At 44.7% G+C, this 15,750-nt stretch overlaps 1 protein-coding gene across 1 annotated transcript in view; it reads left to right on the top strand.

Annotated features, from left to right (window-relative positions):
- Abcc2 (ATP binding cassette subfamily C member 2) overlaps nucleotides 1-15,750 on the top strand; it is a 55,198-nt gene that overhangs the window by 16,214 nt on the left and 23,234 nt on the right. The window contains exons 8-17 of the mRNA XM_029472477.1: nucleotides 2,368-2,531; nucleotides 3,676-3,853; nucleotides 5,677-5,931; nucleotides 7,027-7,092; nucleotides 8,832-8,969; nucleotides 9,474-9,620; nucleotides 10,793-10,877; nucleotides 11,544-11,610; nucleotides 13,243-13,369; nucleotides 15,354-15,556. Coding sequence (XP_029328337.1) covers nucleotides 2,368-2,531; nucleotides 3,676-3,853; nucleotides 5,677-5,931; nucleotides 7,027-7,092; nucleotides 8,832-8,969; nucleotides 9,474-9,620; nucleotides 10,793-10,877; nucleotides 11,544-11,610; nucleotides 13,243-13,369; nucleotides 15,354-15,556 — 1,430 coding nt within the window. The remainder of the gene's footprint in view (nucleotides 1-2,367; nucleotides 2,532-3,675; nucleotides 3,854-5,676; nucleotides 5,932-7,026; nucleotides 7,093-8,831; nucleotides 8,970-9,473; nucleotides 9,621-10,792; nucleotides 10,878-11,543; nucleotides 11,611-13,242; nucleotides 13,370-15,353; nucleotides 15,557-15,750) is intronic.

Below are 15,750 nucleotides of genomic sequence, written 5' to 3' on the forward strand. Positions count from 1 at the left end.
TGACAACCGTGTTCACACTTCGGCATGCCTGTAACCATCACTCCTACACACAAACACTCTCTCTTTCTCTGCACAGGCATGTGCGCACACACGTGTGTGCATGCACAGGCACACACACACACACTCATTTCTAGAAACAGCATTGTCTTGGAAGTTAGCATTAGTAGCTAATGCATTCATTCCCTTACTCAGACATATTCACTGGGCGCAGATGTGTGTCTCTTTGGGTAATGGGTACAAAGAACAAGCCTGAGAGGGAGCTCATCAATAGAGAACTAGGAAAAGAGGAACAAGTGATGCACATGCCAAGGGTGATTAATACCAACGAGAAAGCCATGCAAGCATGGTACAGTGACTCCTCAGGGAGTTCAGGCAGGAGGATCATAAGTTTGAGAACAGCCTGGGCAATACAGTGAGACCCATCTTGAGAGGAGAGGGGAAACAGCTGGGATGGGCAGAGAAGAGAAGGGAGGGCAAGAGAGAGCCTGCTTCACAGGCCCTGGGTTTGATTGCTCATACCACAAACACAGAGAAAGAGGAAGGGGATGGCGTGGGCACCAGAAGAGGAAAGTGGGAAGTGGAGATGCACCATCCCAGAGGCCTGGAAGCTAAAAATCTGAAATCAGGTTATCGGCAGGATCATTTCCCCCTGAAACATGGGAGAAAGAATGAGTTCTACCTTTCCTGTTTCTGTTCTATGCCAGAAACCCTAGGTATCCTCTTGGCTTGTAGGTGCATAATCCATTCTGTGCCTCAGTTGTCCCAAAGCTACCTCATCCCTATCCCATCTCTTCCAAGGGCACCAGTCATGTTGAACTACAGACTATCTTAAAGACCAGTTGGCTTACACTCACACTGATCCAAGTTCAAAAGGGGGCACACTCTTAAGATACTGTGAGTTGGGACTTTGTATTAATCAGGGATGTCTAGAGTAACAGATCTTATAGAATAAGTCCCTCTCTTTATATAAATATACAGAAAGGGAATTTATTAGAATGATTTACAGACTGAGGTCCAGCTAGTCCAACAGTGACTGCCTATGTATGGAAGTTCCAAGAATCCAGTAACTGTTGAGTCCATTAAGGGAGAAATGGTCTTGCTGTTGAGGGTGAGAAGAAGCAGGCAAAGAGAGAGACCTTCCCTCTTCCATGTCATTTCTCCAGGTTTCCTCAGAAACTGTGGCCAAGATTAGAAGTAGGTCGTCCCACTCCAAAAGATCTGGATTCAAGGGGCCTTTTCACCTCAAAGATACAGATTAGAGGTGGGAAGATCCACTTCTAATGATCCAATTAAGAAAACATATCCCTCGAGGGTGTACCCAGCCAGTTTGGGGTTTTAGTTAATCCCAGATGTAGTCAAGTTGGCAAACAAGAACAGCTACCACAAGCCAGGTATAGAGAGGCACATGGCTTTCATCTCAGCACTCAGGAGTTCAAGGCCAGCCTGGTCTGCAAAGTGAGTTCCAGGGCAGACACCAGAATAGCCACCACAGACTTCATCAGACCTTTCTTGAATAAAATTCAAATTACAACATGCTCCAATAACCACATAAAAGAGCAACTGAAAAGTCTCCTGAGCATCCTAGATACAGGACCAGCAGATTCCTTTACTGTCAGAGAGCATGAGACGGCACCCTTCCCCCATCAGAGTCTCTTTCTTTGCATGTAGTATTCGCTCCAACACCCCCATACTGGAATCTTACACAGGACCTCGTCCTGTATTACTTGTTGTGAGGTCATCACCAGAGAAGACTGCTCGGACATGGGTTTAAGCCAATGGAAGGCCTTTATTAGCCAGCCAGCAACTAGATAGGTGGTCTGGATAGATTGGGTCTTTCTGTTTGGCAGGCAGTACTGTCTCTGTGCTGGATTTTGTGATACGTCCATCATGGAGTCAGTTGTGCTACTGTCTGGGGCCTTGTTATATACTGAGCTACAACTTCAGACCTCGGATTTTTGAAACAGTCTTTTTTTTTTTTTTTTTTTTAGTGTAATTACGGCTGGCTTTGAGCCCACTGTGTAGCTCAGGCTGGCCTCAAAGTCACAATCCACCTTGGCCTCCTGAGTACTGAAATTCCACTTGTCTGTCCACGCACATCTTTATGATGTCTTCTCTCTCTAGTTTAGTTATCTGCTTTCCCAGCCCAAAAGAGATTATAAGTTGGAAGCAGGGGAGAGAAGCGGGGAGGGGGTGGGGGGGGGAGGGTGCTGGGAGTGGGCAGGAGATGAAGAGACAATTACAGCTATACAGAGAGGGTAACCTGCTCGTAAGCCCTGCTGAAACCTGGAGCCATTCCGAGCACACAGTCTTAACCAGTCCTGTAATGCACAAGTCTGTGGACATAGTTGTTTTTGGTTTTGTACCTAGGAAGAAGCGAAAAAGAAGAAAAAGAAGTCCGAGGACACCCAAGACTTTCCCAAATCCTGGTTGGTCAAGGCTCTCTTCAAAACTTGCTATGTGGTGATCCTGAAGTCGTTTATTCTGAAATTAGCACATGATGTTTTTGTGTTTCTGAATCCTCAGCTGCTGAAGTGAGTACGCAGGACTTGCTGCCTCCCCTCCCTTTGTATGTGTAGGCAAGAGCGTTCTTTGAGTTCCCAGTTTTGAAAACCGCCCGGATTTTCTTCCACTCACTTCCGGGCTTTGCACACAGGAAGGCACAGGGCAGTCTTCCTGATCTAAGATAGCGCTTTGGCCTCTTTTCTTTGTGCCTCTCTCCTTAGAGGAGGCCATACACTCCTTAGACCTCTTTGTTATTAAAATGAACTAGTATGACCCAAGCCACACCTGAGAGGGGGGTTGGCAAGCCTCCGGAGAGAGTGACTAACTTCATCTCTTCCGAGCCAGCGCCTTTCTTAGTGTGTAGAGTGCTCACGACAAGGCTTTGCAATCTGCCACTGTATGGAATGAACAGCCAGCTGGAGAGTCCTTTACCTCATAGAGGTATGAGCTTGCATTGTCTGAAAATGATTTGACTCATGCCACTTCCTATGACAGAGCTGAAACATCACAGTGGTGTGTGTGTGTGTGTGTGTGTGTGTGTGTGTGTGTGTGTGTGTGAAAATTTCTCTAAAGATACTTTTTGTTTTGCAGTCTCTCTATGTAACCTAGGCTAGCTGACATTAAACTCTGGCTCTCCTCCCTTAGCACTTGAACACTGAAATTACATGTCTTAGGGTTTCCATTACTTTGATGAAATATCATGATCAAAAGCAATTTGGGGAGGAATGGGTTTATTTGGCTTACACTTCCACATTGTAGTCCATCTTTGAAAGAAGTCAAAGCAGGGACTCAAACAGGGCAGGGGCCTTGGGGCAGACGCTGATGCAGAGAGGCCATGGGTGGCTGCTGCTTATTGGCTTGCTCCTCATGGCTCCTTCAGCCTGCTTTCCTACAGAACCACCAGTGGAGGGATGGCTCGCATCACAATTAGCTGGGCCTTCACCCATAAGTCACTAATTAAGAAAAATTCCATATAGCCTTGCCTACAGCCTGATCTTATGTAGGCAGTTTCTTAATTGAGCTTTCCTCTTCGGGACTGACTTTAGCTTGTGCCTGGGGCAATTCTGGTTGTTTTGTCACCAATAGAGCAAGAGTGAGGCCTGTGCAGAGGAGGAGGAGGAGGGGCCCTTGGGGACCTACTGAGTATCACTTAATCTGCTTTTGTTCCTGCAGATTTCTCATTGGCTTCGTGAAAGACCCTGACACGTATCCATGGGTTGGATATATCTCTGCTATCCTAATGTTTGCTGTGACTCTCATCCAGTCTTTCTTCCTTCAGTGTTATTTTCAGTTTTGTTTTGTGTTGGGAATGACTGTACGGACAACCATCATAGCTTTTGTATATAAGAAGGTAAGTGGTCATGCCAAGTATAGCCGAAACAAAAATAAAAAAATAAAGCGCTTCGTAAGCATAAACAGTTATTCCAAGACTGAGGAAAACTTGATAGAAATGGACTTTAATGTCAACACTTAATTTTGATTAGTTATAAGGGTCCCCTAAGTGCATCTTTGAATTGCAAACATGAAATGTGCTCTTGGTACTGAGCATCCGAGGGGGTAGGTACCCAGCGTCTGCTGTTCAGCCCCGAAGGCTTAGATGCTAGCTCTCCTTGCCTCTCCTGACAAAATCAAAGCCTTGGGAAATAAGATAAAGTCAGAAAATTCGCAGTTACCAACGCTTTCCCTTCCCATTGACTCACTTACTTATTTTACTTACATTCTCTCATCACTGAGGTCTGTAGGTTTAGGAGGCGTTAGATTTGCTAGAAGTTGGTTATGCTCATCTTTCCTCTGATTCATACTTTTAAAAATTACATTCATTTATTTATTTTTGTGACTGTGTATATGAGCATGTGTGCATATTAGGAATATGTGTGTAGGTATGTGTGTGTGTGTGTGTGCGTGTGTGCAAGAGTTGGTTCTCTCCTCCTATGGTATGGATTCTGATGATCAAATTTAAGTTATCGAGGTTTGGTGGTAAATGTTTTTACCTGCTAAACCATCTCTCTCTGGTCCTGATATCAATCAACTGAAGCAACCAGGACAGATATTTAGGACAGGTATCTACTTTTTTTTTTTTTTTTAAATTCTAACTTGTGGCAAGTTGACACTAAAACCAATCATAGTGTCTAGTATCTTACACTGCAGTTCAGTTGAGCCTGGAGCTTACTATGTAGCCCAGGCTAGCCATAAACTTCCAGCAATACTCCTGCCTCAGCCTTCTGGGGGCTTTTACAGGTGTAAACTATTATAGGTAGTTTGTAAGACCTGGTAAGGAACAGAGCTATGAGTATTCGTCTCCTGATCTTTCGACCATGAAAGCAAAAAGCCTATGTCACCAGGTTCAGGCGTGTGAACTTGCCTACAAGCGGTAGCGAAAGCATATGGTTTCAGATGTGTGAACTCCACAGGTCTCCTCTCCATCCTAAAAACCTGTGTTCTCCTTAATAATGCCTACATTCTCCTTGTAAGACTCTGGCTGAAAATGAGTTAGACATATCAAAAGTCTACAAGGGGTCGGTGAGATAGTTCAGTGGGTAAAGATGCCTTCTATGAAGCTGATGACTGTGTGACCTTGTTGTTATACACACACACACACACACACACACACACACACATGCAAGGATCAACATGCTGTCTTCCTCCTTTTCCCCTTCCGTCTCACGTTTCCTCATTTTCTCCCATCCCCCTGTATTAAATATCCAATGATACAATAGTGAAATGGGTAAATGAAGACCTTGTCCTCACGGTTTACATCTGATAAATTATAGAAAAACAAAGCAACTGTGGCTTAGTATAATTAAGGCAAATAAAGAGTTAACTACAGAGTGTTGTAAGGGTACACAAAAGAATTAACTCTTGTAAGTTTGGGAGACTGGCAGTCATTTCAAACATTTAAGTTGACACAAAGGATAGACAGGAATTGGGGGGGGGGAGGGCAAAGAGATGTGTGGTGGGTAGAATTTAATGAAGGGGAAAACAAGAGGAACCGATGGTTAAAAATGAGATAAAATACTGTGTTAGAATTTGGACTCAAAAACCACAGTCTCATGGAGAAGCTATGTGTATATGGAACCCACCTTTGTGTTGTGTCTTCATTTCCTAAGGTCCTTGTCTGTTCCCAGTATCTCTGGTCTTATCTGCTGACCACAATCCTAATCTTTTTTTTTTTAGGCACTAACCCTATCTAACTTGGCTAGGAGGCAGTACACGATTGGAGAGACGGTGAACTTGATGTCTGTAGATTCCCAGAAGCTAATGGACGTGACCAACTACATACACTTGCTGTGGTCCAGTGTTTTACAGATTGCTTTGTCCATTTTCTTCCTGTGGAGGGAGTTGGGACCTTCGATTTTAGCAGGTGTTGGGCTTATGATTCTCCTGGTCCCAGTTAATGGCGTTCTGGCTACCAAGATCAGGAAAATTCAGGTGAAGAACAATCATCTGTGCGCATGTCTCTTTTGAACATCTGAACTCTGAGTTTTGCTACTATTTCCTAGAGGGAGCTGGGGAAGGGCAAGGCTTATGGAAGACTTTCTACCATCCCAAAAGTCCTCCACTTTTTGATCTTCCCTTTCAGCCTCTAACTGGCCACTCAGTATATATAATTCCCCCACCTGGTTCTGCTGAGCTTCCTTAGATATGATTTTTAAATAAATCTTGTTTTTCCAACATATAGCAAGATAAACCAACCCCCCCCCCCATAGCAATCACATGGGTAATCTCAATTTTCCATTTATGTCTTGACAATCACCCTGCCTCTGTAGCTCTTCTAGAATCACAAATTTTGTAGGTGGGCTCCCTGGAGGAGAGGATCTACCTATTCACTTGTTTTGTATTCATTCATTCATTCATTCATTCATTTCATATTTGAGTAGCAAATATGGTCTTAAGACTCTTTACTGCATGTCTTACCAAGGTCACTGCAACAAATCAGACAAGGATCCTACTCTCAAGGACATTCCATTCTGCTCCCAGGGTAGAGAGATAGACAACAAAGAAAAACAAAAACAAACAAACAAAAACCTCAGCTCGAGATGAGTACTGCACAGAGAACGAATTGTAACGTAGTAGTGAGTGGGTAGAGATTGCCCATGAGGAGGTGGAAGGAGTCCTCTGTGAGGTGGGCATCGAAGGCCAAGCTGAATGACCCATCCTGACAAGGTGTGGGGGGGAAGGAGCCTTGACAACAGGAACAGACTGAGGAGAGAGTTCAGTCAGGAACAGGCTGAGGAGAGAGTTCAGTCAGGAACAGGCTGAGGAGAGAGTTCAGTCAGGCAAAGGGAAAAGGAGGATGGGTGGGAACAGACTTGGTGGTGTAGGCAAGGGTCAGAGAGAGAGAGTAGGGAGAGAGGAGACAGGATGGGAAGCAGGGAGAGCTGAAGAGAAATAAATGCTCTCACTGGGCATCTCAAGTTCAGATTAAATGGCAGCCAGAGTTTCCTCAGGACCTCCCAGCAGCAGCAAACCTGAGCCCTCTGTCCCAGAAGTACATTTGGGTTTTGTCTTTCTGTCTCTGGGCAGGTCCAGAATATGAAGAATAAAGACAAACGCTTAAAAATCATGAACGAGATTCTTAGTGGGATTAAGGTAAGAAGAAGGATAAGAACGGTGATAGCCTCTGCCTGGTGAGTGTCACAGGATTCTTGATTCCTTCACCTGCAAGTCTCCAGCTTCCTCTTCTGCTCCTTCCAGATATTCTTGAAACTTTATTTCTACATATTTGCCCTGAATGATTTGTTTTTACATTTTACCAGAGAAAATTTTTAAAAATTATTTTTAATTTATTTCACAATTTTATAAATAACGAATTTTGATTATACGCCCTACCATACACACATAATTCTCCTCTCTTATCCCCTTCTGCTCCCTCCCTTTGAACCCTTACTTCTAGATATATCCTCCTTAACTCCCTATCTTTAAAAAAAAAAAACTATATAACCCACTGAGACTAAGTCGTATTATTTGCATGTACATGAACATAGACATGGAAATTTATTACTGGCTACACACCTGAAGAAAAATGATCTCCCTTCCCCAGTAGCCATTAACTACCAATTGCTCCTCAGCTCAGAGGGAGACCTGTGCACCCTCCCCTATCCTTGGGACTGCAACAGAATCCATCAGTAGATAAAGACACCAGCTGTGCATTCATGAGTGTAACAGCCGTGTCTCTATAGAAACCAAGGCTTTGCAGCCTCCTTCCCGTCACTGGCTCTTCCATTACTTCCATGCCCTTCCATGAAATTCCCTGGGCTGTGGGGGTAGGAGGGCAGTGATTTAGAACCACCATTTAGAGCTGAGCACTGCCCCGCCCTCACTTACTCTTAGCACTTTGGTTAGTTGTGTCTGCTTTAACCTCTGCTTCCTGCAAGGAGAAGCTTCTCAGACCAGGGCCAAGAGCCACACCCACCTATGGGTGTGAATGGAAACAATTAGAAGGCAACTGGCAAATCCACTGAGCAAAGCAACAGTATCAGGTCCCCCAAGGCATTGACCTCCACAGACAGTTTTGTTGGGGGGGGGGTTGTTTGTTTGTTTGTTTGTTTGTTTTTTGAGACAGGGTTTCTCTGTATAGCCCTGGCTGTCCTGGAACTCACTTTGTAGAACAGGCTGGCCTCGAACTCAGAAATCCGCCTGCCTCTGCCTCTGTGCTGGGATTAAAGGTGTGCGCCACCACTCCCGGCTTTGTTTCAGTTTTTAAGAAAATATTTATTTTTCTCTCCTGTGTACTTTAGCTTGCTCTCTCTCTCTCTTTCTCTCTCTCTCTCTCTCTCTCTCTCTCTCTCTCTCTCTCTGTGTGTGTGTGTGTGTGTGTGTGTACTCATGCATGTAAGTACAGGTGTCCATGAAGCCAGAGGTCTCAGACCCCTTGGAATTGTTCCAGTTTCTTCAAGCTCAGATGTCACGATCCGCTCTGTCAGTGAAACCTTCCACAGAGCTTCTGTTTCCTTATTGCCCAAAAGGAAACGATACTCTACAAAAGCTGAACGACTAATTCACCTTGATTTGCCCAGAAATTTCCAACTTTTAACATGGGGAGTTCTGTGTCTTGGCACTTATTTGAACAGGCAAGCCAAGCCAGTTTGTTAAAAAAAAAAAAAAAAAAAAAAAAAAGTTAAGTGAAGAATTTAGGTGAAATGTTTTACATTTACTGGGTTGTTAATAAATATATGTGACCTCTCTATTAACCTAGTAACAGTTTCATAATCTAGGTTTCCAGCTCCCAAGTTTTTGGTAGATTATCCTAAAATAAGGGTGGACTGGATATGTGTACCTGGTGTCTTCTCAGGGGGCAATGTGGATTTTTTTGTTCTCTGGCCCATTAGATCCTGAAATACTTTGCCTGGGAACCTTCCTTTAAAGAGCAAGTGAACAGCATTCGGAAGAAAGAACTCAGGAACTTGCTGCGGTTCGGCCAGCTGCAGACGATTTTGCTTTTCATCTTACAGCTAACTCCGACCCTGGTGAGTGAGCAGAGGAAGAGTGTGGACTGGTGTCCGAGCCTGGAAAGGAAAGTCTGGTCCTAATAGAGTTCAAGGTCTATAGATCAGAGCCCCTACTTCAGGGGATTTGATCCTCCTTCCTCAAACTTGTCACCACCCTTACGACCCCATCTCTAATTCTACCCTGTGGGTGACTGGCAGCCACTAGTGAAGGTTCAGAACATTTATCAGGAATGCGGTCTCCAAGAACGATTTGCACAGGAAGGCTTGTCTTCGTGGGGGAAGCAATGTGGGTGTGGTGAAAGAGAGACTAGATCCAAGCTCTGATTTTAGCAACCCAGTCATTGACAATCCCTCCTTGGGAGAGATAGTGCTTCCTCTAATGGGATTAAACTTCTTACGGGTAATCGGAAGAGACTGGGATAGCCCCTAGCATTCCTTCAGCTCTGATATACAGTGTTCCTGAAATTGTTGCAAAAGGTGTTTGGACCATTAGTGAGTTTCTTATAGCCTTGCTCTTCCTAGGTGTCCGTGGTCACATTTTCTGTTTACGTCCTGGTGGATAGCCAAAATGTTTTGAACGCGGAGAAGGCTTTCACCTCCATCGCCCTCTTCAATATCCTGCGCTTTCCTCTGTCCATGCTTCCCATGGTGATCTCTTCAGTCATCCAGGTACATGGGAATGCCCCTGCTGACTGCTCAATGGCCTTAGAGTGCAGATTACCAGTTTACTGTATCTCATGTCTAGCATCGGCTGGTGAGTGAGTGTTAAAAGTCCGACTGGGTTTCCGGAAACACGGTTAGATCTTAGTGAAATCCTAAGCTCTCTGAGCCCCAGTTTATTTGTCTCTCTGGCTAAAAGGCGGATCTTCATCCTGACCTCATTCACTTCACAGATGATCTTAGAGACATTCAGTGAGACCATTAGGATGACACCTGCCACCTGCTCAGAGCCACTTTCCTAGATGAGTTTATGGCCTGTTGTTCTAAAGCGAAGGAGATAGTGACACAGCGTTGAGTACATATGGCACAAGAAGAGAAAAGGCTCTGGCTTTGAATGAACCTATGTGGTAATAAGTTTGAGAGCCTCAGGCTGAGGTCGTAAAGCTTGCATGAGCCTGAAGCACTGTCTTCTGTTCTGAAGCCCTACCATAGTCACTGAGTACCTAGTTACCAGGGATTAGACCTCAAGAGGAAGCCCGAAGTACAGATGGGAGACTGGTGACAAGAGCAGAACATTGGGCTTTGGTGCCGGCCCGCATTCATTTGGATGCTTCATCGAGGTATAGACTCCATCGAATAGGGCCAAGACTGAGGCTCCGGTACCAGAAGGAGGTCTAAGTTAGGGCTCTGTCACAGAAGAAGGTGGTAGAATGTTTCTGGAAATAAGTCCAAAGTTTAAAGAGAAATAGCAAGGGAGTTAAATTACCCGAGTCTCTGAAAGCTGATATACCGTCTTTATATACTTCTGTCTAAGGTGTGGGATTGCTTGCAGGGCTGAGGTACAGTTGAGTCTGTGGTAGTGGTCAGGAGGTTCCAATTGTGGCAAAGTCATGGCTAATGACAAAGTAAAAAATCCTTTCTTCCCCTTAGTTTTATTTCCATAAGGGCAACTGTTTATTAAATAATGTTTTATTTATTCTTTGAATTTTTTCATATAATAGAACTTGAGTATATTTTCCCCTCCTCCAACTTCTTCCAGATTCTCTCCCATCTCCCTTCCCACCCAGCTTCATGAAAAACCAAATCAAACCAAAGCAACTTCACAAAACATGGAGTCCAATCTGTATTGGCGATGTTACCAAATTTTCTTACTCCTCACTGTTTTCTGTGACCTTCTCTAGGCCAGTGTCTCTGTAGACCGGCTGGAGCGGTACCTGGGAGGCGATGATCTGAACCTGTCTGCCATTCACCATGTCTGCCATTTTGGTAAACAAATTATTTCCACAAATTATTCACAGTGCTAGAAGCAGACTATTTATAGGCAGGGCTTAAGCACAGCAACCAATGAAAAGAAAGAGCTAGGAGATCCATTCTGAATTGATTTGTCTTGTATAATAAACAGTACAGACTATGTTCTCACTTAAAGATAAATACTTAGCCAGATTTCTAAGCAAAACAGCTATTTGGAGATAAGCAGGGAGTCCTGCAAGGGACCCAGGAAACAGAACTCAGACTAGAGCTAAGTGTGGGGATGGGGAAGGTAACTTGGGATAACAGAACATGTGGGTTCTGAATTGTAAGGCATCCATTGCCAGAGCAGTAGCTCTGGAGTCGAAAACAGGGAGGGCTCAAATAAGGATATAGAACTCACGTGGAGGATTAGGTAACAGAGGGCTGGGGGAAGGGTGGGGTTGGAGATGTGGGGGTATTGGGGCTGGGGTTGGGATGGCCAGGACATCTAGAGGTCTAAAGAATTTGAGTTTCCAAGTTTAGGTTGATTGCCTCCTGCTAGTATAATAAGCTCAGCGCCTATCAGAGGTGATTGCGGGGGCTGATAGATGAGTCAGAGACACATGGGCTAAGGAAAGATGGACAGTCACATGAGTACTGACATGTCACTAAAAGAGAAGGCTTTTCCCCTCCTCTCAATAGATAAAGCTGTGCAGTTCTCAGAAGCCTCTTTTACTTGGGACCCGGACTTGGAAGCCACAATCCAAGAGTGAGTTCAATCCCCTTGCTTTCCGGCTCTTCCTCAGGATCCTCCTGTCCTACCCTGTTCTCAGAAGACTCTATTCAGTGGAACACCAGAAAAGACTGTATGTTGTACTCACCTGGATACTAGTTTAGGCTCTGCCCTGGAGGGGTGAGCTGAGAGTAAAGGTCTCTTGCCTTTCCCCATGACTCTGTTTTCTACCTGCTTTCGTGCACGTGTCTCCAGTTTAAAAAAAAAAAAAAATCCATGAAGACCTTTGTTCCTCCAGATACTAGGTGGAGAAAGTGCACGCACGCACTTCGTGAACTTTAGAATCTAGCTTTTCTCCCCAGTCTAGGCAATGAGAACCATTGCTGTAGATGTCAGACGTGGGTGTGGCCGTATACACCTGCCGCCTCTGAAGCCAGGAGGCTCATGCAAAGGGATCCTTAGTTTGAGACCCGTCTGGGCTAAGCTACTGTAGACTACTCCTGTTCACTACTATAACCAGCTCATTCTTGCGTGCTGTTGTATATAGAGAACCAGTTAAGCCCACCCCATTTTGGACTCCAGAACCACCATTCACTCCAGCTATGGGTGCCTTCCAATTCAGAAACTGTATGTTGTTTCGTCCCAAGTAACGAACTCCATGACTTCCTACCCTCTCTCCTATTCCTGTAGCCTTCGAGTGCACTCTAGGGGTCAGCACCAGGGTCAGTCAGAGCAAAAGGCACTGCTCTAGCCCTCCCAGCCAAAAGCTTTCCTTTGTAGAAAGGAAACCAGACACAGTTCCCACTTCACTGCTGCAGTCCAGAGCAGGTTGGGAAAGACTATGTGACAGCTTCCCGATGTTCCAAGTGCATTCTGAACTCAAATAGTTACTCAAAAAGCAAGCCAGGTGTGGTGGCGCACGCCTTTAATCCCAGCACTTGGGAGGCAGAGGCAGGTGGATTTCTGAGTTCGAGGCCAGCCTGGTCTACAGAGTGAGTTCCAGGACAGCCAGGGCTATACAGGGAAACCCTGTCTCGAAAAACAAAACAAAACAAAACAAACGAACAAACAAACAAAAACAAATAGTTAAGCAGGCACAAAGAGTCCCTGGGATTCTAACTCAGTGTAGACCTGTCCCCAGCCAGAGAGGTCTGATCTTCAGGGTTAGGGTTAGGGAAGGGAATTTGCTCTCAGCAAGATCATAGAATAAATAAAGTTGAGAAACATTAAATAACGAGTAACGTAGAAGCAAAAAATCCAACTTTCCTACTTTAAAAGCAAAACCTTAGTCCAAAGAAAGTGACCTATCAAAACTGCCCAACCCCACAGTATCGGAGTCGAGACCTGAACCAAATCAGGTGTCGAGGCTCCTGAGAGGATGCTGTTCGAATGTTCAAATGAGAACTTTCTCCCTCTAGGGAAACCTTTACAGTTGCAATTGCCCCTTGAATAGGAACTTCTTTGATGAGTCTGGTAAAAGGAACGTATCCTTCAGTGTCTTGGAACTTAGCAATAATAAAGAGTGTATGAGGGTCTCATACACTCACGGCGAAGTCTCTAGTCTTGATGGGAAACTTATCTAAAATGAGATTTCATAGAGTCAGAGAAACGCCTTGAACAACTGCCCCAAACCCACCCACATCCTTCAAAAACACTTCTCTCTTTCAGTGTGAACCTGGACATAAAACCAGGCCAACTGGTGGCTGTGGTGGGCACTGTAGGCTCTGGGAAGTCCTCTTTGATATCAGCCATGCTGGGAGAAATGGAAAATGTCCGTGGGCATATCACCATCAAGGTGAGTGGAAGTGTAATGGAGAAAACTCGCGACCCCAAACGCAGGTCTTAGTGTGGTTTCCTTAGTTGGCTCTTAGAGACATCTGATGCAATTGTGAACTGTAGATGTTCTGCCTCACTCCAGTCTTAAACAGTTAGACTCTGGGAAAAGAGCCTAAGGCTCTGCAGTTTTAATGAGCTGTCAAGGTGATTCGTACACGCATACCCGGTTATTTAAACCATTGACTAGAGATGGCTTCCTTCACAGTATAGGCATTTCTGTTGTAGATGTGTGTGTGTCTGAAAACCTCACATCTGTAAAATTATGCAATAAAAGTAAAAGGACCAGGGGCTGGAGAGATGGCTCGGCAGCTAAGAGCACTGACTGCTCTTCCAGAGGTCCTGAGTTCAAATCCCAGCAACCACATGGTGGCTCACAACCACCTGTAATGGGATCTGATGCCCTCTTTTGGTGTGTCTGAAGAGAGCAATCATGTACTCATATACATAAAATAAATAAATAAATCTTTAAAAAAAATCTTGAAACAACAACAACAAAAAAACAACCTTTACTTTGTGATCAGAGACCCAATAATAAGCAACAATAAAATCAGTAATGACAGTGAAGTCAACACTGGCACATTTGTACCTAACATCATAATTAGTCCTGAGTCTCTCATCCTCCCAGTGACGGTAACTGAACTCAAATCCTTGGAGAGACAAGGCAAATGCTCTCCCTCTGAGCTATAGCCCAACTGTCTCTTTGCTTTAACACCTCCCCCCACCGTGTGTGTGTGTGTGTGTGTGTGTGTGTGTGTGTGTACTTGTGCCACAGTGTCCATGTCAAGGTCAGAAGGTAACCTCAGATGTCTCTGTTGCTGTTCACGATTTGTTTACCAAGTTAGCTGACCCACGAGCTTCCAGAATGAGTTCTACTGTCTCTGCTTCCCAGTTCCCCTTGGGACACTGACATCACACGGACACATCCTACTGCGTCCAGCTTTGCATGGGTTTTTGGAATTAACCATTTCTGCCAGTTCCCTTTTCTTGCATTTTGATTTAAAACACATTTGTAGCCTGTCTCCTTCTGCAGCCCACGCTGGCCTTGAATTTGTGATGTCCTCTCTCAGCCTCCCGAGTAGCTTTCATTTCAGGCTGTGGCACAGTGCCCAGTGCTCCTTCTTTGAGAGCTACATCTTTAAGCAGAATTCCTAAAATACAATGTTACGTTTGGTTTGTTTCTTTGTTTGAAAACAGAGGAAAGTGGATTCACAGCATTGTCATGGACTTCTCCAGAGTTAGATTTACAGGAAGTTCTGAGCAATTTCCCATCATTAAACCAGCTACTATCTGGATCACAAAGATCGCTTTAGCCCCTCCTAAGGCTCTCTTTAATTATGAGAAAGTTTGCGCTGGGTTGCTTTATCTTAACCTGTTTTGGGAGTCAAACATTTCTTCTTTTCACAGTGTGCTGAGGTCACGCCTTCTTTAGCAACCTCCAACAGGCCATGTGTGTTTTCTTAAAACATGCGCTGTAGCAGAGAGGAGTCCAGATCTGACTCTGTCTCCTGACTATTTTTAGGAGACTTTTTAATGGCTAACTTACAATTCAGTCATTCCTCAAAAGCAGTCATTTATCAGTCTCTATCCTTTTGCTGTGTTAATTTCAGCCTCTTTGGATTGTCTTTCCAGGGTCTCTTCTATGCCATTTGAAAGAATTAACATTCTATGAGCTCTAACCAAGTCATTGGATTTGACTAAACCCCTGTTCTCAGCAGCATGCCTTCTGATTTTCAGGATCAAGGCAAGAGAACGATAGGAGAAGACATGCAGGGAAGAGAATGTTTAATGGCAGGATGCTGCTCTTACTTTCCAGCCAGCAGATTAATAAATCCCAGACACTCAGGAGCCTGGCTTATAGCTCTACAAACCTAGGCATTGCTTATTCTCTCCAGCCTCCAATTCTGTAAGCGTGACTGTCAGATGGTCTGACCCTTCCCATTTAGGGCTCCATAGCCTACGTCCCTCAGCAGGCCTGGATTCAGAATGGGACCATCAAAGATAACATCCTGTTTGGGTCAGAATACAATGAAAAGAAATACCAGCAAGTTATCGAAGCGTGCGCTCTCCTCCCAGACTTGGAAATGTTGCCTGGAGGAGACATGGCTGAGATCGGAGAGAAGGTACGTGGGGCGAGGAACCTTGAAGGGTACAGAAATAATTGAAGAAAAGCAGTGTCTTAGTCAGGGTTTCTATTCCTGCACAAACATCATGACCAAGAAGCAAGTTGGGGAGGAAAGGGTTTGTTTGGCTTACACTTCCACACTGCTGTTCATCACCAAGGAAGTCAGGACTGGAACTCAAGCAGGTCAGGAAGCAGGAGCTGATGCAGAGGCCATGGAG

This window comes from Mus caroli, chromosome 19 (genome assembly GCF_900094665.2).
Source record: "Mus caroli chromosome 19, CAROLI_EIJ_v1.1, whole genome shotgun sequence".
Classification (NCBI taxonomy): Eukaryota; Metazoa; Chordata; class Mammalia; order Rodentia; family Muridae; genus Mus; species Mus caroli.